This window comes from Loxodonta africana, chromosome 21 (assembly GCF_030014295.1).
Source record: "Loxodonta africana isolate mLoxAfr1 chromosome 21, mLoxAfr1.hap2, whole genome shotgun sequence".
NCBI classification, from domain to species: Eukaryota; Metazoa; Chordata; class Mammalia; order Proboscidea; family Elephantidae; genus Loxodonta; species Loxodonta africana.
Genome location: NC_087362.1, coordinates 42,983,525 through 43,007,792, shown reverse-complemented (window position 1 = coordinate 43,007,792; position 24,268 = coordinate 42,983,525). Strand labels below are relative to the sequence as shown.

The following is a 24,268-nucleotide window of genomic DNA, read 5'->3' as shown; positions in this document are numbered from 1 at the left end:
TTCCAAATATTTTTTCATCATTCCAAACAGAAACTTGTACCCACTAGGCAGTAACTGTTTGAACTTTTTAAAGTTACTATCATTTGTTAATACTTTTAATTACAGTAAAAGATGTATCACATAAAATTTACCATTTCAATCATTTTTCAGTGTACAGTTCAGTGGCACTAAATATATCCATAATGTGTGTAACTATCACCATTATCTATTTCCAGAACATTGGTTGCACATTTTTAAACTTATATAACTGGGATCATACTTTAGGTCTTTTGCACCTTGCCTTTTGCATCACTGCTGCTTACGAGGCTCATCTGTGTCAATGCACATAGTTTCAGCTTATTCACTCATTCCTGTGTCCTGTTCCACTGTGTGAATATGTCACAATTGACCCATTCTCCTGATGGGCATTTGGGTGGTTTCCAGTTTTCTATGGTTGCCAGTGGTCCTGCATGGACACCCTCAACCTGCCTCCTATGTGCATGCCAGTGCTTCTCTAGGATGTAAGCTCGAGGGTAGAGATGCCAGGCCACAGGCTGCTGCAGCTCTAGGTTTATTAGATCTTGCCAAAGTGTTCTTCAAAGTAGTATTAATTTAACTTCCACAAGTTTGCCTTTCTTGTAGAGTTAGGAGCCAGGTAGACAATTTTAGTAATAGTAACAACACTTGGATAGTGTATTCCATTTAATAAAATGCTGTGAGGTAGGCAGAGCAGGATTATTAACCATTCTCAGCAGCATTTTGAAGAGGAGGAATCTGTACCTGTACTCTTCTCATGGAGACAGGCACTGGCTAAGTGTCTCGGGGGACCCTTAGTCCAGTTCCTTATTAGCTCTGACAATGTACAGCTCACTTAAGATTTAGTTCTTAATGCGTACCCTTTGGACCTTACACAGAGCTCCTAATTAGAGCACTGTGTTTCTCGAGAAATAGGTGAGCAGAACTCATAAACGGGCTTATTTTATTCTCTGACCTTACGCTGTTTTAGACCAATGGGAAGGTACCAGATGCCCTCGAAATCTGACGCGTCCATCTGGGACACAGAGAAAACAGCGTGGCCAGGGAACTCGACTCTCAGGGACCCTGTAGACTATGCAGGACCAGTTCGGCCCTTGGGGCATCCTTTTTCAGCCATGCAGGCCACAGCAAGAGACAACGCTATATCCCACAGAGGGTTGTCAAACTGCCTTTTATCACTGACTCATTTTTTCCGCTTCCCTACAAACATTTTCCTAGGCAATTCCTGACTTCTGGATAAAGGAGCATTATTTCCTTTGGGAGTTAGACAGGAGATTAGTTTTCACTGACTGTGGATGTGAATAGCTAGGTAAAATATTCCCATTTGTTCTTTAAACTTATGGCCTAGATAATGTCTGCCATGGTTTAAACAAGACTTTCATGGAAAAGGTGCTTCTTGATTGAAGATAACACACCTCCACCAGCATGACCACCCAGCATGGCCTCACCCAGAAAGGCCAGGCAGGCATTTGTAATGACAGCTCACAGTCTTTTGAGAGTGAGGTAAGAAGAGGTGGCAGTGCTGGCTGAGAAGGCAAGTCCTGCCACAGATGACCAAGAGCAAGGTCTGGGGGTGGCCCACACCTGCTTAAGCATCTCCGTGGATGCCGTCCTCGCATCCAGTTTGACCAGTCACTGAATTGTGCTGGTCTGCTCCTTGGGGGCCACATCATTTCCTTGCACTCTCCCTTACACCTGTTCAACCCTCTGCCTGGGAGCACTGGCTGGCATAGGAGGAACACTCCATTCTGTAGCCATGGCACTCTACCCACACCCACTCTTCTGGGATAATTTTAAAGACTAAATGGAGAAAAACCTGGTTCGTTTGTAACAAAGACTGAGTATGGCTCGCTGACCCATCACCCATTCCCATCCCCTTCCCTTTTGCCTGTCTTCCATGACAGAGGCTGGAAGTGCTAAACCCTCACTTTTCCAGCCTCTCTTGGAGCAAGGGGTAGTCATGTGACCCAGTTATGGCCAATAAGACATTAATAAAAATCTGCTTTGAAGTTGTTTTTAAAAGTCTCACTGTAAGATGATACACGTGTATACATACATACATATACATGCAATACATTAGCCATAGAAACCTGCTTCATCAATGAGATGAAGTTAGTTCAGTACAGGTGGCTCTTAAAGAGGTTACACTTAGATCAAAAGGAAGACAGCTGAAGTGAAGGCAAACAGAACAGTTAAAATGCGAGAGTCTGGGAATATCAAAGTAGGGATCTAGGAAGTTGGGAGGGAGGGGATCTGCAACAGGAATGGTACAAATAGCTGTGTATCCTTGACAAGCTGCCAGATTCTGTCAAAAGAAGGGACTCCAGGGGCTTTTCAAAAGACTAACAGATGTGTAGAGAGTCACCGAGTGGAGGTCAGGTGTATACAACAAACCTGCTGAGAAAAGAATCGCCAGATCTAGAGACAACAGACCTTCCTGCAGAGGTGTAAAAGTAAATCAAATCGGAGTACAGGTGGAGGTGTATGAAGGCTGGACCTCCTGCAAAACAGGGCAAGGCACACAGTAGTGATTTTCATTGACATATCTGACTTCTCTCTTTTTGTCTTGGAGGAGAGTGAGAACAGCAAGCCCACCTGTAAGAAGAACTCAGCATGTTCTTGCAACTCTTGTCTTAGTCTCTTCAGTTTCAAAGGTGGTGAACATTTGCTAAAAAGAAAAACCCCAACTTAGAACAAGCTCAGTACCATTTATTCTGTAGGATTCCAGATCATTTTTCAAACAGGGAGAGGAGCCAACTCATGTGTTGCCGATGTAACGGCAGCTGAGATGAAGAACTGTGTGAAACAGCACTAGAGGCACATCAAAACTCCAGAGAGAAGTTAGGGAAAGAGTCATCCAAATGGCAGCGAAATATTGGATGTGGCTTCAGAGAGTAACACATGGGTGGGATTTTCATCTTGATCTTGGCTGGTGCCTCCTGCTGACCTGGACATCCTACCCTAATCTGAACATTGCAGATCTTGGGTTATTCCTGACTTAGTGCAGGACCATAACCGAGCCCTCACAGGCAACCTGTACTGACGCTGGCCTGAGTGCTCTATTACCACTCGGAGTATCCTTTATCAGAGTGGATGTGAACAATGTGTTGAAATGTAGCTTGTAAACCAGCTTTCTGAGTAATAAGGTCCATAACCATATAACTATTCAAGGTTGACAATCGGGTCTTGGTTACCATGTGCTCCTGACCACAAACTGGAGGGCTGTGTGGGGAGACGTGCACGGGCTAGCATTTGTAACCCTTCAGTCCTGTCATTAGCTCATTTCAACCCTATGAGGTGTTACTCAGGCTACTTATAGACCATAAGACGGAGGCTCAAAAGTTGACACTTGATCAAGGTCTGATTGCTGGTAGATGTATGGTCAGAGACTAGATCCTAGTCCTTGAACCCCACCTTCTCCCAAACCTGTTTATGTTATTCAGTGCGTGTGCACATTTTTTGGTTTTGTGCACACATGCACACAAACACAGCAGGTCCTGGGGTTTAATACTTAATATGAATGGTCTCTACCACCTTTTCCCTCTTCACCACAGATTTGTCATTCTCCTCCTTGCTGCACTCAGAATCTGACTCTAAGCAGAAGGTTTAGAATTTAAATTTTCTGAAGAATATAAAAAAGAAATAGCTCTTCTGAGTCTTCTTTGGCAAACCAAAAATTAAAGAATTATCGAGGTGGGAGCTTACTTGAAGTTGACTTTAACTTTGGGAAGGGGAAAAAAACTGAAGGAAAAAAAATCTCTAATTGGGCAATAATATATCCTCATTCTCCACCTTAGGCTATATTAACAGGAATCCCATTCTTGAGAGGGAAAGAGATCACGAAAGAAGCAAGACCAAAGTGAGTACAAAACTGCCCAGGGACTTAGCATTCCACCAGCACTCTGCGTTCCTTCCCAGGGTATCCGCAACAAGGTCAACTCTGGGAAGAAGGAGCCCTGTGGGCCCAGTGGCCTTGGAAAATGCACATCCAAGTTGGTCGGCTCTCTTCACCACGGCTGGCAAGACCTCTGCCAGCAGAGACAGGCCTGGAATGTGTTGGCTGGGTTGGGTTTTGCAGCAGAATAAAAGGAGGGTGAGGAATGGCATCATCTTCACCAGCCTCTCAGAGGACCAATTTTTATTTATTCTCATTTTTTTTAAGGACAAACTTTTAAAAGTAAAAACGACTGAAACCATGTGAGAGCAAGATACACAGGCAGAACTTCAATGTAGAAAAAAAGACCTCACTTGCAACCTTGATGAGAAAAACCAGAAACACTTCACAGATGCACAAGAAGCTCACATTGTAAACAGGATTAAGCTGCTATTGATTTTCCCTCATAACATCAGGGCTTCATTTTGCTCAGCCTGAGATCTCGTTCAATTTCAAACTGCCTGTGATCCACTCGGTCTAGAAAAGCTTTCCGTTCAATGTACCTAGAAAAAGATGAGAAAGATGTCAATAGAATCCAGTAAGAGAAATTGCCTCCCCTGTACCATCTCCCACCACCCCCATATAATCAGGCCCACTTGGCCAATGGGGGCCACAGGGTTATAGCAAACGCAACAGATGAACACAGCGGGTGGCCAGAGTGCACACCCCTAACTCTTTCAGGAATATCCAAACTGCTCACACTTGATCTATAGGAGGATTTTTCTGGTTCAGATGTGAATGAAAGTAAAATGGAAAGGAGAAGGCAACAACTTATCAAAAAGAAAGGACATGAGAGACTTGGTGGCAGGAAAACATTGCAATTTTGTAACAAGACTTTAAGGAAAGAAGAAAGAACATGCTTAGTCAACATGGTTTCAAATCCTAGCCAGTCACGCATTAGCCAGGCAACCTGGTCAAGGACATAACATCTCTGGATCTCATTTCCCTCAAAACAGTAAGACAGCAGTGTCCTACTTCCTGGCAGTGGTTGGGTAGTACACCATGAATCAGTGATGTGTGGAGCTGGTGGGGAGAGAAAGCTATTCCTACTACATATATAGGTCAAAAGGTGAAAAAAAGGACATCTGAAAATGGGAGAAATACAGTAGTAAAAACTACCCCACAGGGCTGCTGTGAACGTGAAGGAAAGGTAGTCCCCGACTCATAACAGATTCGAGTTACCACGTACTGTACATATGACCACCTGTTTGGTTTTTTTTTTGGTATATCTTAACATTAATAATATGGATGTTATCTATGCATTAAAATATATCTGTAAGTTTATATGTAATATTTTCAACCCTCAAAGATGAAGATCGGATTTATAAAGATACTGATAATAAAAGGCAATAATAATGAAAACTAAAAAGAAAAGAAAGAGGTATTTGAGTTATGTTAGAACTGACTTACGATGTCAGGACTGGACCCCCATCATAAGTTGGCGACTACCTATACATAAAGTGCATCTGTTAAAAGTTAAATACCTTTAGCTCCTCCCTTCCCCTCACCCTTCCCTCCTCTCCTTGGAAGATAATTTGGGGCCAGGTTGCTTCTGCTGGATGACAGAAGAGGCCTTTCCCTAAATTCCCCTAAGGAAGTGAGATCAAGTGATTCTGTGCCCACAGTCCACACACAAGGTCCCTTAAAAGGTTGGTGCTCAGCTCCCTGACCAGGGGCCGGGGTCAGTACACAGGGTTTCCCTCAGTTCCACCCCAACTCCACCAGCAAGATGAGAAGGGAGCACAGTGCTGAGGCGAGAAGCCAGGCTGGCTGCTTAATGAGACACAGCTGCATTTTAATGCACCTCGGTGCCATAAAGGGTCCTGTAATTTGCCTAGGGGAGGAGATCTCTGCTGGTAATTATCTACTAAGAGACCAAAATTGCTACTGAAGATGGGAGATATAATTGAATCTCTGCACTAATTTTTCTTTTGTTGCATGATGGAAAATGTCCATCTGCTGTTACAAGGTCATTCCATGGATGGTTCAGGAACCTGTGTGCAACTGGACGTCAGGGCCTTGCTCTCCCTCCTCCCCATGGCACCCTATGAAGTCCTGGCTAATCCATATGCTTCCAGCCAAATCTGTTGCCACTAACCCTGCACTTTACTACACACTAGGAAGTGTGTAGGTTCTGAGGCCAGGGGCTCTGAGTTTGAATCCCGATTCTGGGCAAAATCATAATATTGCCAAGTCTCCTGTTTCTTGAAAAAAATAAAGGGGGGGGATAAGACCCCCCCTCCAAAAGCTGCAGTAAACATCAAATGAAACTGTGTCTATGTATAATGCCTGGCACAGTGCAGGTGCTCCATAAATCGTAGCGAATAGTATCACTATTTGTCTTGGATTGAGTTGTGTCCCCCCAAAAATATGTGTAAACTTGGCTAGGCCATGATTCCCAGTATTGTGTGGTTGTCCTCCATTTTGTGCTTGTAATTTTATGTTAAGAAGATTAGGGTGGGGCTGTAATACCACCCTTACTCAGGTCTCCTCCTTGATCCAATGTAAAGGGAGTTTCCCTGGGGTATGGCCTGCACCACCTTTTATCTCTTAAGAGATAAAAGGAAAGAGAAGCAAGCAGAGAGTAGGGGACCTCATACCACCAAGGAAGCAGCACTGGAACAGAGCGTGTCCTTTGAACCCGAGGCCTCTGTGCCTCAGTAGCTCCCCAATCAGGGGAAGATTGAGGACAAGGACTTTCTTCCAGAGCCAACAAAGAGAGAAAGCTTTCCCCTGGAGGTGACACCCTGAATGTGGACTTGTAACCTACTAGACTGTGCAGAATAAATTTCTCTTTGTGAAAGCCATCCACTTGTGGTATTTCTGTTATAGCAGTACTTGATGACTAAGATACTATTGTTTTAGAAGCCAGCTTCCATCGGGGCCATTAAGACAGCAGATGAGCCATCTAAGATGCATCAATTGGTCTCAACCTACCTGAAGCAAAGGAGAATGAAGAACACCAAAGACACAAGGTAATTATGAGCCCAAGAGACAGAAAGGGTCACATAAACCAGAGACTGCATCAGCCTGAGACCAGAAGAATTAGATGGTGCTCACCTACAATCGATGACTGCTCTGACAGGGAACACAACAGAGAACCCCTGAGGGAGCAAGAGAACAGTGGGATGCAAACCTCAAATTCTCATAAAAAGACCAGACCTAATGGTCTGACTGAGATTAGAGGGACCCCAGAGGTCATGGTCCCTAGACCTTCTGTTAGCCCAGGACAGGAACCATTCCCAAAGCCAACTCTTCAGACGGGGATTGGACTGGACTATGGGATAGAAAATGATACTGGTGAGGAGTGAGCTGCTTGGATCAAGTAGACACATGAGACTATGTTAGCAGCTCCTGTCTGGAGGGGAGATGAGAGGACAGAGGGGGTCAGAAGCTGGCTGAATGGACACAAAAATGGAGAGTGGAGAGAAGGAGTGTGCTGTCTCACTGGGGAGAGAGCAACTAGGAGTATATAAAAACCAAACAAACCCACTGCTGTCGAGTCGATTCTGACTCATAGCGACCCTATAGGACAGAGCAGAACTGCCCCATAGAAGTTTCCAAGGAGTGCCTAGTGGATTTGAACTGCCAACCTCTTAGTTAACAGCCGTAGCACTTAACCACTATACTACAAGGGTTTCCAGGAGTATAGAGCAAAAAAAACAAGGTGTATATAAATTTTTGTATGACAGACTGACTTGATTTGTTAACTTTCACTTAAAGCACAATGAAAATTAAAAAAAAAAAAAAAAGACAGCAGGTGATCCAAGAGGAGCAGCCAGTCCCCAATAACCTGTGTTATCAGGGACTAGTAACCACCACCAGATACTGGATCAGGCGCTAAGCTGCTGTGTCAAAACCATTGCTGAGAGAACAGAACAGGCTGGAAACACAGCTGGGCCTGTTCTTAGGTTGTATATAAGCCCTCAGGATTAGGACTGACAGGTTTTTATAAAAATACAGGGTGCCCAAAGAAATCTTAATTTCAGATAAATTAATAAATTTTTAGTATAAGTATGTCCCATGCAGTGTCCTATACTCATACTAAAGAACTACTGTTTATCTGAATTCAAATTTCTCTGGGCATCCTATACTTTATCTGGCAACCCTCTGCAGGTGGAGAGGGGAGATAGTGCCAGGTAGAGCCTCTCCCACACCTGCCTTTGGGATCGTTCAGTTCAACGCTCAGGTGGAATTATGCTTTAAGATGTGCACCTCCTGCTTGGACCCACTGTCAAACCTTTTTCTCATTGGCACTATGGCCTAAACCTGCCCATAGACCTCCTCTTCCTAGACCACTGGAGTGCACACTCACTACGGGGACAAGGCCGAGAGGCTGGTGCTGGGTCCTGAGGGCTCCCGGGGGGTAACTGGTCTCCTTACCTTTCACCTGGGCAATTTTATTCTAAGGAAGCAATTGCTGAAGTAGCAGCATATGGGGGCGGGGATGGCACATACACAGCAGAGGCTCTGAGAGTCAAAAAAGCTCATAGATCTGTCTAATGAACCTGTGCTTGCCATGGCCAGAGCTCCCCAAATGAGGCACTATGAAGAGGATCTGAAAGCAGCTCAGTGACAGAGCTTAGTTCTCCTCCTTTCATCTTTCCAGGCAGACAGGGCAGCTGTAGACACTGTGGGTCCCTTTTTATACAGAGAAGAAACAAGGGAGACTGCGGTGGGGAAGTACAGACACTTGGCAGAGCAAGTCCACTTCCAGTCTATCCTCCTTTTCCACCTCAGCACCGCGTGGGCCCTGGGGGAGGGCACTGCTGGGGGAGTCAGTGTTCTTATGGTAGCGAGTAGGCTTTCACTCCCTCTTGGAAGTGCTTAGCAGAAAGAAGGGGTGGACCACAGCACGCGACCACGCTATGCTTTCATGCACCCGTGGGTGCAGGAGACTTCAGGGCATGTTTTGGGGCTACCTGCCTGGAAGATAGGGAGGGGGAGGAACGAGGACGGATGTGGCCTTGAGTTTGTGGTTGTCCTTCTTCCTGAATTTCATTTAAAGAAGGGCCCAAGCCTGTTGCTGTCACATCAATTCCGACTCATTGCGACCCTATAGGACAAAGTAGAACTGCCCCATAGGGTTTCCAAGGAGAGCCTGGTAGACTTGAACTGCCAACCTTTTGGTTTGCAGCCGTAGCTCTTAATCACTACGCCAGCAGGGTTTCCGAAAGAAGAGGAAGTGATACTTAAATTAGGATGGCCTTGCAGGTTCCGGGAAGCTGTGCTAAGTCCAGCTGACCTTGAGACTATCAAAAGCACAAAGGAGGCAGGTGCAGGCTGAGGTTAGGTTTAGGGAAAGCCTCAGATGGCAGTGAGGACACATGTGCAGAATGCAATTGAATTCTCAAGGGCAACCCAGACTAAGGCCATCATGGCAGGTATGGGGACTTAATTCCCCTCACAGCCATCTGTAGCTGCTCACAGGATCCTTGTGACGGCCTTGGTTTACTGCCAAGTGCTGACCCTGAACGAAACCTCCACTGGACATGGCCTCCCCCACTTCAGCCAGAAAAGGTGCTGTGGATGGAGTGGCAGAGAAGATCCAGGCTCCAGCTCAGGCTCTAACATCTGTCAGTGGGATTTTGGGCAAAATACTTTCATGTGCTTCGTTTTTTTTTTTCTTCTCTGTAAAATGGGTATAAAAATTACAAAACAGGCAGTTCCCAGGTTACGAACAAAATCTGTTCCTAAGTGTGTCTTTAAGAATTTGTAGTTAAGTTTGAACGGGTGCATTCAGTTCTTATGTTGCCTTATTTTAGTGCAAAAGACTTGACGCCTTTTCAATGATTTAAAAGCTGCACGTGTAGCAAGTGAAGGTGACTGATGAAGAATGTGTTGCAAGTAGGGGTTGGTTTGATCATTTCAAAGTGAGGGCAAATTTACATAATATTAAAGGGCAAGTAGGAATTGTCTGTAACTCAGGGACTTATTGTACCCCTTGGACAACAGATAAAACTCGGTGAGAAGTGGTTTGTAAACAATAAAACCATCAATAGCTGTGACAGTGGTTAAGGGTTTCTTGCTTCCCCTTTTTGACTTGACTGTATCGCTACAAAGCCCAGAACCCAGGACAGCTGGAACAAAGATCAAATGCTCCAGAAAGAGGAAGGGCTTCTTCAGGATGCCACCTCCTCAAAAGTGGCCCAAATGCATGACCTGTTTCAATCAAGTCATCACAACTGGGTTAATCCCAGAGCAGGGCCACCAGATGACAAGTGCAATGGGAATCACCGCTCTCGCTCCTTTCCTGTCCTGGTGCTTTGCTGGCCCAGGCCCAGCACTCCTGGGGGCCTAGCCTGATTCTGCTCAGCCCACAGGGAACCCAGAGGAGGGGGATCACCCCTCCCCGTTACCACGGCCTTATGTGGCCCACTTCAGAGGCAGCAGCTCTTCTAGACTGAGGTTAATAAAATGTGCACCAAGAACCTAAGGGATTTTCTAGTTTTTCTTTTCAAAACCAGGTTAGACACAACAGGCTTTGACATCTTTTTGATCTTCTAATCCAAATTACTTTTCTGCCACCAACTTTCCTGAGATCTAGGCCAATAAAGAAGGAGGGAGAAATGAAATGGGGGAGAAGAGGACAAGAGAAGGGTAGAAAATGCTACCAGGGATATGTCAGTCCTTGCCGTCCGAGAACCCAAACTGCGAATGGAGAGATGGACACCCACCCAAGAGGTCAGAGGTCTTCAAGGGGGAGGGGACTTAGGCGAGGGGACATCCTAAAGGTCCATCACATGGCTACTGTGTGGCTGGATGCCCATGAGAGCCCTGCCAAGAAGGGGCACAACAGTGAGCCACAGAGAAGTCTGAAGGGGGTGCACACAGCTGAGGATGTTGGGGCCTAGCTATTCAAACAGCCAGCATTCAGATACCTGAGCAATGATTGCCTGCAGCACAAACATGAGCAGAAGAATGGGGTAAACCTACATGGGCAATGGCAGTGCTCTGCAGCAAGAACAAAGGTCTGATCGTGATGGATGTAATGAGATATGTCCTTCATGGCTGTGAGAAATGCAACTGAAAGAAGCAATCTGCCCAATACTGCACTGGCCTGCTCACCCCCCTTCCTTCTGGAAGACCACCTAACTTGCAAACATCTCAAGGGCCAGACTGCAGGCCAGTGATTTTAATTCAGTTTCTTCTCCATTGCCTCCTTCCCGAATCACCTCCTGGCTGGGCTGGTTCTGAAGAGACACTCCTGGGGGTCATGGAGATAGATTCTTTGGAGAAAGAAAATTATTTTCTCTGGTCCCCCTTCCATGCCTTTCCAAATCACAAAAACACCTGGTTTCCAATCATTGAGCTCCATGACCTTCAACTTGATAGGAGAGCAGAAAGCAAGACCCCTCAAGGTTCCAGCCTGTATTTCTCTTAATTTTCTATGCATCGATTCCTTCCCCGAAGCCTGCTGGCCTCTGCCTTGGCACTGTTAGGAAGGCGTGTTGTTGATGAGGAAGCCTCCGGGATTGGGCTGCAGGGCCAGACAGAGAAGCAGTGCAAAATGCCCCTAGTTGACCTGATGCTGAAATGCAGGCCAGGCCCTGGGAGTCAGGGCTCAGAGAAAAGGCAGCACTCCTCCCCTGCACAGAGGGCCATCTTAGGTACAGGTATTTTAACCAGCTACGTGACTGAAAATGGTATCTGAGTGGAGACATCATTCTGACAGAAAATGTTAGGCCTTTTTTTTCTGGGCGGTTAATTCTAACTACTAGGCCCCCAAACAAAGGCATGGCTGGCTGGTAGCAAGTGGGGTAGACAATGCAATGGTTCATTTGCTGGGCACCTGCTCGGGGCTAGGTGCTGTTCTAGGTGCTGGTGACAGAGTAGTGAATGAGACCTGCCCAGAAGACTTACCTCAGAACCAAAGATGACACCATGCCTCTACTGATCATAAGTGCAAGGAAGCAAATGAAACATGTGGTATGACTCAGGAAGGTGGGTTCAGGGGGGGTGACATCTGAGCTGAGCCCTAATGACATCAGGAGTCTGTCCTGGAAGGGTCTGAAGAAGGAGCACTGAGATAGGCAGAGGCTAGGCGCAGTGAGCAGGGGAGAGGTAGGTAAGAGGCAGGCAGGGCCAGCTCAGGGAGGCCAGGGCAAGGAGCTTAACATTCATTTTAAATGTTACTGAGGACTTCCAGGAGAGAAGAGGCAAGAAATGGTTTATATTTTTAAAATCTCATTTTGGACACTGTATGGAGAATGGATTCAAGGAAACAAAAGGAGAAGCAGGGAGTACAGTTTGGAGACGTCTGCAGTCACCGTGGCAAAAGATGGTGGTAGCTTGTACTGGGTGGTGGGAGTGGGGCTGAAGAAAGATGGATGGATAGAGATGTTTTGTGAAGGAACCGCCAGCTGGACTTGCTGGGTGTGAGTGGAAACAGGAAATCAAGGATGACTCCTTGGTTTCTCCTTTACCAGTGGGGTGGGTGGTGACAGTGCCCTTTTCCAAGAAATTTGAGGAGGGAATCCATTCATGGACAGAAAGCAGGTATTTGGTTTTAGATGTTATGTCTGATGTGTGGAATGAACAAACAGACAGCTGAATATGTGAATCTAGTGGAGCTTAGTGTAATGGTCAGGCATGAGATTTTTTTTTTTGAGTCCTCAGCAAAAAATGGTACCTAAGCCACGGGACTAATAAGCTTTCCTTGGGGAGAGAATGTGAAGAGAATAGGCAGCTGCCCAGGGCCCAGCTCTGGGACTTGCCATGTTGAAAAACCCAGAGAAGAAGAGAGTCTAGTCAGCTAGACTGGGAAGAGATGCCCCCAAGCTGTACTTGCTATCATTGTGGAAAATATCCCTGAATGGGTGGCAGAAATGCATCAGGAAGGGATTTAAAAGGAAAGAAGCAACTAGCTTTCCAGCAAGGCCCTAGAGTGGTCAGTAATGGCATGTGGGGAAAAAGAAGTGAGCAGCATACTTTCTTACGTCTTCCTAATATCACCGAAGGTCACTTTTGTTCCTGGGGTATGCTTCTTGGGATTCTCCACATATCCTTTCTCCAGGTAATACCTTTGATCTTGTTGGCATCTGTGTAAGAGAATCTGGGGGCCTGACTTGCCTCTGCCCAAACAGACTTTACAGGTTTGGTTCTTGTGCTTCCCTCCTTTGTAACAGTGTGGTACTGGGCACACTTCTCAACAAAAATCTTCCTGGCCTTCTCGGAATCACCTATTTGGAAGTCGGTTCTCTAGCTGTGTCTGCTAGAAAGGCTTACCCAGCAGCAAATTATCTTGTTCCCTCCTCTAGAATTTTGATCCTGTGATCTAGTGATTCCAAACCCTGGCTGTCCATCAGAATTGCCCGAGGAGCTATTTACAGATAGAGGTATCTGTGACCCACCTTTCTAGACTCTTGATTCAGCAGATCCACATACGGGTGGACACCGTCACCTGAACTTTAGAAAATTTCCCCAGGTGATTATCACGCTTAGCCAATGTTAAGGATTGAACTACATCCCCCCAAAATATGCGTTGTCACTCCTAACCTCTATGCCTGTACTCATGAGGAACCCGTACATAAACCAAGAGGTAGTCATTCAAACAGAACAAGGGGATACTGTGTGGTTTAAAATCAGAAAAGGTGTGCACCAGGTTATATCCTTTCACCATGCTTATTCGGTCTGTATACTGAGCAAATAATCCAAGAAGCCGGACTATGTGAAGAATGTGTGAATTGAAGGAGGACTCATAAACAACCTGTGATATGTAGATGACACAACCTTGCTTGCTTACTGAAAGTGAAAAGGGCTTGATATACTTACTGATGAAGATCAAAGACTAAAGCCTTCAGTATGAATTATACCTCAACATAAAGAAACAAAAATCCTCACAACTGGACCAACATGCAACATAATGATAAACAAAGACTGAAGTTGTCAAGGATTTCATCTTACTTGGATCCACAATCAATGCTCATGGAAGCAGCAGTCAAGAAATAAAAAATGACATATTACACTGGGCAAATGTGATGCAAAAGACCTCTCTAAAGTGTTAAAAAGCAAAGATGTAACTTTGGGGACTAAGGTGGGCCTGACTCAAACCATGGTGTTTTCAATCACCTCATATGCATATGAAAGCTGGACAATGTATAAGGAAGACAGAAGAATTGATGCCTTCGAATTAGAATTATGGTGTTGGCAAAGAATACTGAATATACCCTGGACTGCCAGAAAAACGAACAGATTTGTCTTAGAAGAAGTACAGCCAGAATTCCCCTTAGAAACAAGGATGGTGAGGCTTGTCTCACCAACTTTGGACATGTTATCGGGAGGAACCCTGGAGAAGGACAACATGCTTGGTAAAGTAGAGGGTCAGCAAAAAAGAGGAAAACCCTCAGTGAGATGGACTGACACAGTGGTTGCAATGATGGACTCAAACACAGCAAGTATTGTGAGCATGGCACAGGGCCGGGCAGTGTTTCGTTCTATTGTACTGTGGTTATAATCCCATTTGGGAATGGGTTGTCTTTGTAATGTTAACGTGACAAGATTAATGTAGGCTGTATCCTTTGAATCAGGAAGCAGAAACTGAAGAAACAAGGACCTTCCTCCAGAGCCTACAGAGAAAGAAAGCCTTCCCCTTGAGCCGGCATTCTGAATTTGAACTTCCAGTCTCCTAAACTGTGAGAAAATAGATTTGTTTGTTAAAACCATCCACCTGTGGTATTCTGTTACAGCAGAGTAAGACAGCCAAGGTGAGAACCAGAGCTAAAGTCTCTTCCTTGGGCTAGGTATTGGGTTCCTTTAGTCTGCCTGCAGGAGCTAGGAAAGGAGAGTAAGTGGTGATGTGGGGTGGCACTAAAAACGCAGGTCAGAAGAACAGGAGGCAGAGCACAGAAATAGCCAAATCTACACTGGAAAAACACAATCAGATCTTTGGAATCATCTGGCCAGGGGGGAAAATACCTCAGGTGAAGGAGGGAAAAGCAGAGCACGAAAGTTACACTCTATTTGTTGTTCTCTAACCCACTTAGGCTATTTTCCATTGCCTGAAGAGGTCTCCACTGGGCAGATGTCCTTTTTAATCTTGTTTTCTCTTCCAGTCTACATTTTATTAACTCTCCCTTATCTTTACACAGCATCACTCCTTACTTTTACAAGACCTCTATTAACTTGACTAGAGTAAATGTCCAATCCCTACCATCAATACTCACAGAAGCAATAAAGTATAGCACACTGGCAGTTCCTCTGCTGCTCAGATCATGGTACAAAAGCAGACAGCTGGAGAAGCTGTGAGTTACTAGAGCTTATTCAAAGAGCGGAAGAGGTTTGGGGCAGAATGTAAGAACAGCCCACTCTTGCAGAGTCAGAGGTCTTCTCAAGGTAACACTGATTATCCTGCCTGTACTTCTCCCCAGGCCAACCCCAGATGGTGGTGGCACCTCCATCTCTGTCCTGTGGTGTTCTATCTGACACACTAACCTAGAAGTCTGGTAGTTAAACAAGTTCATAAAGTCATTTAAACTTTTTTCTTAATCTGTCGGTCAAACAATCTTGAAGCCTAGTTTAGAAACTTGATGCCAAAACACATTCCTAACCTATCTTTATTACACTTTAGCTTATTAGTAACCTGGATGACTACTACTTAACATGTGCTTTTATGTGACAGGCACTCTGCAAAGTGCTTCACATATATTTCATATATGTATCTAATAAATATATATATTTCCATATATTACACATATCTCATGACATCCTAACAACCATCCAGTGAGGGTGGTATCAATATGCCAATTTTAGTGTTGAAGAAGCTGAGCCAGCATACTGCCTGAAGAAACCCTACTGGTGAGGGGCAGGAGTGATGAGCACCTAGGGTTGTCTGATGGACCACTCGCAGCTCTTTTCACTGCTCGGGGTGGGAATATTGACCCAGAGCCATGAACCCACTTCTGCAGTAACCTTGCTCTTTAGCTCCTTCTGAGATCACCTAACTACTTGCTAAACATCATTTTTTTCTTGATTTTTTTCTTTAATCACCAGGAAGACAAATATGACATGAAGGAATCCTTTTCACAACTTGAATACTGTATATAGTTTATGGACATTCTCTTTGTATTCCAGAGTGAAGAGGAAGCTGGAACAAGCAATGAACTGTCACACAGGCTTGTCAGTAAGGGTGAAGCCCCACCCTGGGCCACCATGACCCAGGTAAAAAGATTTCCACAGTAATGTGACAACATCTAGGCACTCTGGTGGCTCTGCTTTGGAAGCATTTGAGCTAGTCCTTCTTCTCAGAAGGCGAAATAATTTAGATCAGTCCAAGGCTAATGGAGTGAGCAGATCTGACCACGTGAACAGACCAGAAAATTTACAGTTCACTGGAGCTAAAAGGGAAACCCTGGTGGCACAGTGGTTAAGAGCTATGGCTGCTAACCAAAAGGTTGGCAGTTTGCATCCACCAGGTGCTCCCTGGAAACCTATGGGGCAGTTCTACTCTGTCCTATAGGGTCACTATGAGTTGGAAGCGACTGGATGGCAATGGCTTTGGTTCTTTTGGTTTCGAGCTAAAATTCAGCAAACTCAGTTCAACAGATGTGAACGTTCCCTGAGGGAAGTGCTATTCACATGCCCCTCCTTCCCTTCACCTCAGGAGCTCTCACTGACAAGACCTGCCCCACAGATCTTTGTGGACAAACCCAAATACTAACATTTTTCGTCTCACCATGAAAAGTTCCTATCTGTTTAAATTGAGTAGTTTGCAATAAACGATTTCAGAGTTGTTAGAATTTTCAAAGGAGTAGCATCTTCTACTTCTTACCCTTCTTTCCCTCGATTATGGATGGCTAGTTCTTCTCCAATCCCCTCTTCCTCCTTGAAGCTCTCCCAGTCTAATTTGGACTTCTCTAGGGTGCTCATTTTCTGCTTCTTGGCTCCAATTTTCCCCAGAAGGCTGCTCATGCCACTTGATCTCTTTAACCTAAGGAAACAGAAAACATGAAATAGCCTGTAAAAACTAGGATCTTGTGGTGAACTTTTTTTTTTTTTTAATTGGTATTTGGTTCCCTGGATTAGAGCTATTTATCAAAATGGGAGCCATGTTCACATCTAGGGTATTTCTTTCCAATGTGGAAAACCCTGAAAGTACCCCAGACTTCCAATGTGCCTTTTCTGTTTAACATCTCTGACTACTCTAACAAACTGGGGAAAGAAATCCCATGACCTCTGTCTGCTCTGCATGACAGGTCTCCACTTGCAGGGAGGGAGAAGAGCCGTTGTGATGAAGAGGGCGGCTTTGGAGTCACATGCCTAGGTTCAAATTCCAGCTCTCACTCACTATGTGATGCTAGGCTAGTTATTTAAGAGCATGCGTATCGGTTTCCTAATCTACAAAATGAATACTTTAAGACTCACGGGGTCAGAGTGTATCTTACATGTAAAGTGCTTAAACCAGTGCCTGGCACACAGCAGAGGTGCAACAACTGTTAGCCGTTCTGAATCACTGCCATCATTTGTTCATGAAAGCCCTAGGGAATTCTAAGAGAAGGAGAACCAGTTTCCAAAACTAATGAGCAAGACATCACAATATTTTAAAAGAACTCTAAAATTTGTTTCCTTTCAACTGCTGTGAGTCAAGGCCTGGTTCTTCCCAGGAGGCAGCAGTGCACAGCCTGCGTTCTGCCTGCTGGTGATGCAATCATGGACAGCGGAAGCAAGCCCACATGCCCAAATTCAAGTTCTGGCAGGTAAAGTGTTCTATCTATGTTAAATATATGAGACAAAATTAGAAAAACAGAATGCAGTTAGTTAACAAGAGGGTGGTATTAGGGGCGGAACTATAAAATGAACATTGCTTTCAGTCTCTTTATGAAAAGAAGTTATACAGTAGTCTGCAGGGAATGGGGCTTTTTCCTGCTTCAAAGGGATATATGCAAAAGTTAAAACATTTAAGAACTCTGAGGTAACATCACAAGACCTACTGATAACACCAACAACATACCTTTCACTTGACTTGCATGCCAGTTCTCCAAGTACTTTCTCATCAGATTCTCACTACAGCCCCTGAAGGAGGACTACTGCCTCTGAGTTGAAGGGGTTCCTTCGGGATGGTCTACTGTCACCCTGCCCCGTCCTGAAGCCCCACCTCCTGCTTCACAGTGCCGGTGAAGGAGGCTTGCCGCCTCTGCCCCGGGTGAGCCAGCTGGTCAGCATCCACACTGAACACAGGACTCCTGGGGCTAAACGACTGCCCTAAACATCTGTGTTCTACTGAGGCTGGGCAGGGGATGTTATCTTCCCTGTCAGTCCCACCCCACCACACACAGCTGAAGATCCACTCAGATGGGCCAGGTAGGCCTCATCATCTTGTTTGTTGAGTTGGACAAATAAAGTCCAGAGAGGTTAAACGACACAACAAAGGTCAACCCGATAGAAAATGCACATGGAGGGCAAACCAGAGTCTCAACTCTGTGTGGAGTACCACCGTCTTACCTCTTAACATGAGAAGTTGCTTCAGGGATTTTCTGATGGCGACTTTACTTCCCAATTTCAAGACTCCAAATAGTTCTTTATGAGCTTTCAATTCACAACCTCTAAAAATTCTCTTCCAGTTAACTACTCAATCCCTACAAGAACCTCTCTATCAATATACACACACAGAGAGAGAGACAGAGAGACAGAGACACAGACAAGATACTATTTACCAAGGGCAGAGCACAGAGTAGAGATATGGAAACTTAACAGGTCTCAAACCTATTCACTTCTCACCTTCCTACTCTAGTTTTTGTGATTATATTCTCTCATGTGGGTAATTCAATAGCCTCTTAACTGGTCTCCTTGGCTTCTGCTTTGTGCTGCCCTTAACTCACATGTCCCATCCTGGTGTCTGTTCTGCATGCTGTTATCAGAGTGAATTTTCTAAAACACACAGCTTATATCTTCCCGCTTATATGTCTCTTTCCTGATCCCTTACTGTCCTTATCATAAAGTCTAAACTCCTTAACGAAGTTCTTCCTGATCTTCTCTGGCCACATCTATCCCTGTAATATGAACGCGAGCCATATGGTCCTGAGCTTGCAGTTCTCTGAACACCTCTATCTGCCTCCTCCCACCCATCTAGCATTCATCTCAGCTTAGAAACCACCACCTCCAGGAAGCCTTCCCTGACCCCGCTGCGATCTCTGGATTAGATACCTCCTGGTGGTGTTTCTATCGCACCCCTCTTCTTTTCCTGCTATAGCTCTGATCTCTTTAGCAGATGCCTGGGGACTCTAATTTCAGCTGCAGCTGCACTGGCCAGTTCTGGGCAAGCTCAGACTCATTGTTGACAGCATCCCCAAACACACATACCTGGAGTCTTTCCATTTCTGGCTGCAGGGCTTTCTCTGACCGTATCTGCATGGCACAAGCATGGCCTGGACGTGAGGTCAGCTTCATACCATTGAGACAACCCTCATGGGGAACAGGAGCTGGTGGATACTGGTCCATCCTCCTGCCCTCACACAGGTAATTCTGGGAGGTGCTGTGAATGTTTTCAATGCTCTGATGGCATCGAGTCCTCACGGCCTTAAAAACACCCTCTTGTATTGGCTTTTTCTCCTTCTCTGTCTCACTCACTTCTGGTTCCTAAGATCAGTTCTCATCAAACTATCGACACCCAAGTCCTCATCTTGGGTTCTGCTTTGAGGGGTACCTAACTAAGATGTCTAGGAGAAAAATGATTTCCCTCTTGTTTGTTCTATCTCCCTATGGATATTTAAGTTTCTTAAAATTTCTCTATAACATGTGGATATAGTCCTGCAAACAGTAGGCATTCAATAAAGTCAGCTATGTCACCCGGATCAGAGAACCAATTAGTGGAAGAGAATTAGACCTTCATACAGTAAAAGATGTTCAGGACACTTTAAACTGTGGAAGTTCAGAGGAATTCATTTATACTTTATTGTCCAATCAGCTCTCCAAAGTCCCCAAAAAACAAAAAACCAAACCTGTTGCCATAGAGTTGATTCTGACTTATGGTTACCCTATGTGTTACAGAATAGAACTGAGCTCCACAGGGTTTTCTTGGTGGTAAATTTTATAGAAACTCATTGCCAGGCCTTTCTTCTGCAGTATTGCTAGGTGGCTTCGAACCACCAACTTTTTGATTAGTAGCTGAATGCAAACTGCGCCACCCAGGGACCTCTAAAAAGATCCAGGGTTCCCCATTTTATCTGGGCAGCACCACAGGCCTTGCCTACACACCATCTCTACCTCTCAGCCTACAACTCTAATGGTATTCCCAGGTAATATTTTCACAGATCACTTTGAGAAGTCTATAAGAAATATGATTTTGCTATATAGCAGTGAGGAGGTTTCCAGAAATGGGAAAAGAAAAATAAAATCTACCTTTGCCTTGTTCACCGTTCAACACCAGCAAAATGTTGCCTGTACTATCATGCATTTGGGGGACGCTTCCAGATCAGCTTTCACTGGATCGTTCACATGGTTTATGATTTCCTAATTTGACAGTCTCTAAAGTGAAATTTAGTGAAATATCCTGTCTTTTATCTGAGGCTATAAATCAAAGTGAGTGACACATTTATAGTAGCAGCCAAAATGTGCAGGAGGCATATCCTATGGAATGGCTGGCAATGTCTTCCTAGAACCTGGCATATAGGATCCCTGCAGGCTTCCAAGCTCTCTTACTCATGCTCCCACGTTGGCAGGGGGTTTAGTGGCATCATTCCATCAAAGGTTTTCAGAAGGTGGACTGAACTGCAGCCTTGCCCTCATTTGTTGTTAAGGTTCATCAATCAGGTTTTCAGCAAAAGTGAGAGAGGCAGGATTTCGCTTCGGGGCAGGGACAGCTGGCTCTGTGCTGTGAAAGAACATTGCAGAGAGTGCCCTAAGAATGGTAGCGAGCTAGAAGCTAGAAGGAGTAAGTCAGTACCAGTTTCCTATTGGCATCTGGGAGCTGTTATCTATTGGAAAGCTGTGGAAGGAGGGAGGTCAGAATTCCCTGAACAATTTCTCTGCTGTCAGCAGGAATCAGTGCAGTTCCAGGCATATCAACAGAACAACTGATTTCTCTTTGTTCTGGGTCCAAGATACTACCAGAAAGTCTACTTTAACAGGCCACCCCTGCCCTGCCATGAGCTTTCTGATCTTGGTTCCAAGTGGTGGTGAGATGTGTCAAAGCAGACAACAGTACTTCATTCAAAACAGATCTTTATCCCCCTGTTGCAAGTCAGAGCTCCAAGGAATGTACCACACACTTGCCCACTTACAGATTACATCCAGAAACTTACACTCAGACTAAGTCTAGAAGATTACCAAGGTGTTCTCAAGGTAACGATGACCTTTCCACCACTTCATACTGAATGATCTTATTATCACAGACTTGACAAGGCTAATCCTGTCCAAGGAGCACGGCTTTCCAGTCTAACCAGCAGCTTCCATAAGGAAAGAGCATATCTTTGTGTTGTTTGCTTACTGGTGAAAAGAGACTGTTACTGAGCTTTTCTTTTCGGAGTATGTTGTCTAATTATCCATAAACCAGGATTTATACTTCAACTCCCCGAGACCAATGACCTATCCCAACATCAGACACCAACCAAGATCTCACACAAAAAAGATTCAGAAACTGAGAAAAGTCAAAGGGAAGGGGAGGGAAAATAACAAGGTGTCTTTTTCCTTTCTGAATTCAAAGTTACAATAATTCACTAGAACTTACTGTTTCCCTTTAGCCCAAGAAATATAATTTTAACAAGATTTCATTACAGTTAAGTCCTACACTCCATCCTATTGAGTTGGTCATATACAGTGTTATAGTAATTTGCTTACTTTGCTCCATCCCCATCCACATGGACTTGGACTCACCCAACAGATTTGTTTTGTGGTATGAGCCTGCTCTGTCTGACCATCCTCAGTGATGCCCTAGATCCTGCTGTTTATTTAGAAGAGAAGCTGAAGGAGACACTGGGAAAAGAACTTCTTGAGTGGAAAGGTTGACAGGACACAACAACTGGTTATGAGAGAAAGCTGGAAGATCTTTCCCTAGGATCTTTAAAATCAGCACCGGGCACCCAGCTGTCCTGAACAGAGCTGTAGGTTTGAAAAGAGTTTATAGTCATTCATTCATTGCATTGATTAGAGACTTACTGAGTACTAGATACTGTGCTGGGAACTGGGGATGCAAAATTTTTAAGACATACTCCTTGCCTTCAAGGAGAAAACCTAGTGGAGGAGATGAACATGCAAGGGAATTGTAACCACATCCTATGAAGAGTTCTAAGATAGTAGTGTATTCAGGCTACTCTAGGGGCACAAGAGAATGAGCTGATGTGAGGTTGTTTAACCCACCCTCCTTATTTTAGACAGAAGTCAACTAAAATCCCGAAGGCAAAGAAAACTGCCTAAGTTTGCACTGGGAGACTTGGGACTAGTACCAGTGCTTCTGCCACCCAGTGTACCATCTTCTCCACCTTGCTTGATGCTGGGGAGGCAGAGTAGTGGGTAGACAATCTTTGGAGATCCCTTCCACACTCCAATTTCTATCACTGCTAATTTTTCTTTCTTCCCCTTTTTTTTGCGGGGGGGGGGGGGAGGCGGGGAGTATTCTTTTTTTCCCTATGCCCTGAAGCTCACTGTGCACTGGGCCCATGTCTTACTCATTCTTGACTCCTCAGAGTGAAGCACAAAACCTGCCCCATAGTACATGATCATTACATTTTTAATATATTGACTCTCTGTGATATTGACAATGGACTTATCCAAATGAATTTTTTCTCATAACAAAAAGATTCAACACTACACTTGAACTGACAGGCCAGAAAAGTTAGCTCCAAAAATGGACCAGCAAGGAGAGGGTCCACACATGCGTATGGAACTACTATGTGACCTTAACTTAAAACTTCAAGGCTCAAGTCTGTCTTTGGGCTCATGCTTGCATAACCACTAAAATGCAAATTATTTGGAACTAAGATTTTTTTGGCAGAGATACGCAGTTTCCTTAGTATTTGTCATGTGTTTACAAGGCAGGAGTGGACCTTTCTGCAGCTCACACATGAGCTATTTTCCAGAGCCATACAAGGGTCTGAGACAGGCATGGCACTCCTTAAGAAATGAGAAGAAAGCTTATGGTAAGTCCTCAGTGAGTGCTGTCTGCTTGGAAGCACTGCTCTCTTTCAGACCATCTCTGGATTCAGCTGAAATCTGTAAGAATAAAAATTAAAACCCAAATCCCAAGGCTAATTTCACTACCCCCTTGTGTTATTCTCCAAGTAATCTCCCCAAAGCCCAACACTGGACTACTCAAGGAAAGGGACTGGAAGCCAGTAGTGTGTTAGGGAGATAGTTTAAACCCCATACACTTTCAAACATTGAACTGACACTACCATATGGGACAAAGGCTTAGGAAAATGGAAAACCAGAAGTAAGACAAGAAGTTCCAAATGATCTTAAACATCTTGTGACTTTGAAACTGTCAGAACTCTTAAATCTATAATTGAAGTTGATACAGTGCCAACAACAACAAAAAAAGTGGCATCTATCAGCGACAGGTGAAATAAAAGCTGGCAAACAGCAACAGCTTCACAGTTTTTATACAAATAAAAAATGATTTGCTATTTGGTTCTATTGCTCATATGCCAGTCCAAGAAGGAAGGGCACTGAAGTGTTTCTAGTTTGATTTCAGCTGCTCTACGTAATGTGTATGAAACAAAACTGGCTATTTCTGGTGGTGAAAGTCCTGAATTCTAACCTCTTCTGAAACAATACATTACAGAGAGCCCTTTCTACCTCTTCTTTCCATATCTTCTAAGCACAGAGCTCTGTCTGCCCTGCTCTGGCTTCTCAGCTGACACTGTCAAGGAGGATGACTTGATTGTTGCTGACTTGGGTTCTATCTAAATGAAAAGCTTTTCCTACGTCAGACGACCTCATCCATTCATAGTCAATAAGACATGAACTGTTTTCCCCAAAGCAGAAGTACTCTAACTGCAGTCTCCTGGTCTCTGCTGTGACTGAGGGCATTTACTTTGAGACAGGTAACAGAAGCTAGGGACTTTTGGTGACAATTAAATGCACTTTTTCGCTGAGGCAAGCTAATTGACCTGCTGAGCAGTTTCATTATTAGCATCATACTTCAAAAGAAAAGTAATGTCTCTTTTTTCTGTGAGGAATCATCCTCTACTGGTCTATTGTTCTGCCAAAACCAGCCAACTCACAACCTTGCCAGCCTTGCCACAAAGGGTAATGCGCTGTTCCTCTGTATTAATCTGCCAGGTTCAGACCTTTCAGAGAGGGTCTTAGTTTGACAAGTATTAGGAAAGAACAGCCAGTTTCCACACACTTCCCTTGGTATAAATAGGAATCGGCAATGCTTGGTTC

At 44.6% G+C, this 24,268-nt stretch overlaps 1 protein-coding gene across 2 annotated transcripts in view; it reads right to left on the bottom strand.

Annotated features, from left to right (window-relative positions):
* Positions 1-4,121: 4,121 nt before the first annotated feature.
* CFDP1 (craniofacial development protein 1) overlaps positions 4,122-24,268 on the bottom strand; it is a 149,601-nt gene continuing 129,454 nt past the window's right edge. The window contains exons 6-7 of one of the 2 annotated variants that reach the window (XM_003417086.4): positions 16,719-16,877; positions 4,122-4,452 (exon numbers count right to left, since the gene is read on the bottom strand). In XM_003417086.4, coding sequence (XP_003417134.1) covers positions 4,362-4,452; positions 16,719-16,877 — 250 coding nt within the window. In that variant the 3' untranslated portion in view covers positions 4,122-4,361. The remainder of the gene's footprint in view (positions 4,453-16,718; positions 16,878-24,268) is intronic. The other variant, XM_064273770.1, reaches the window with a different exon arrangement.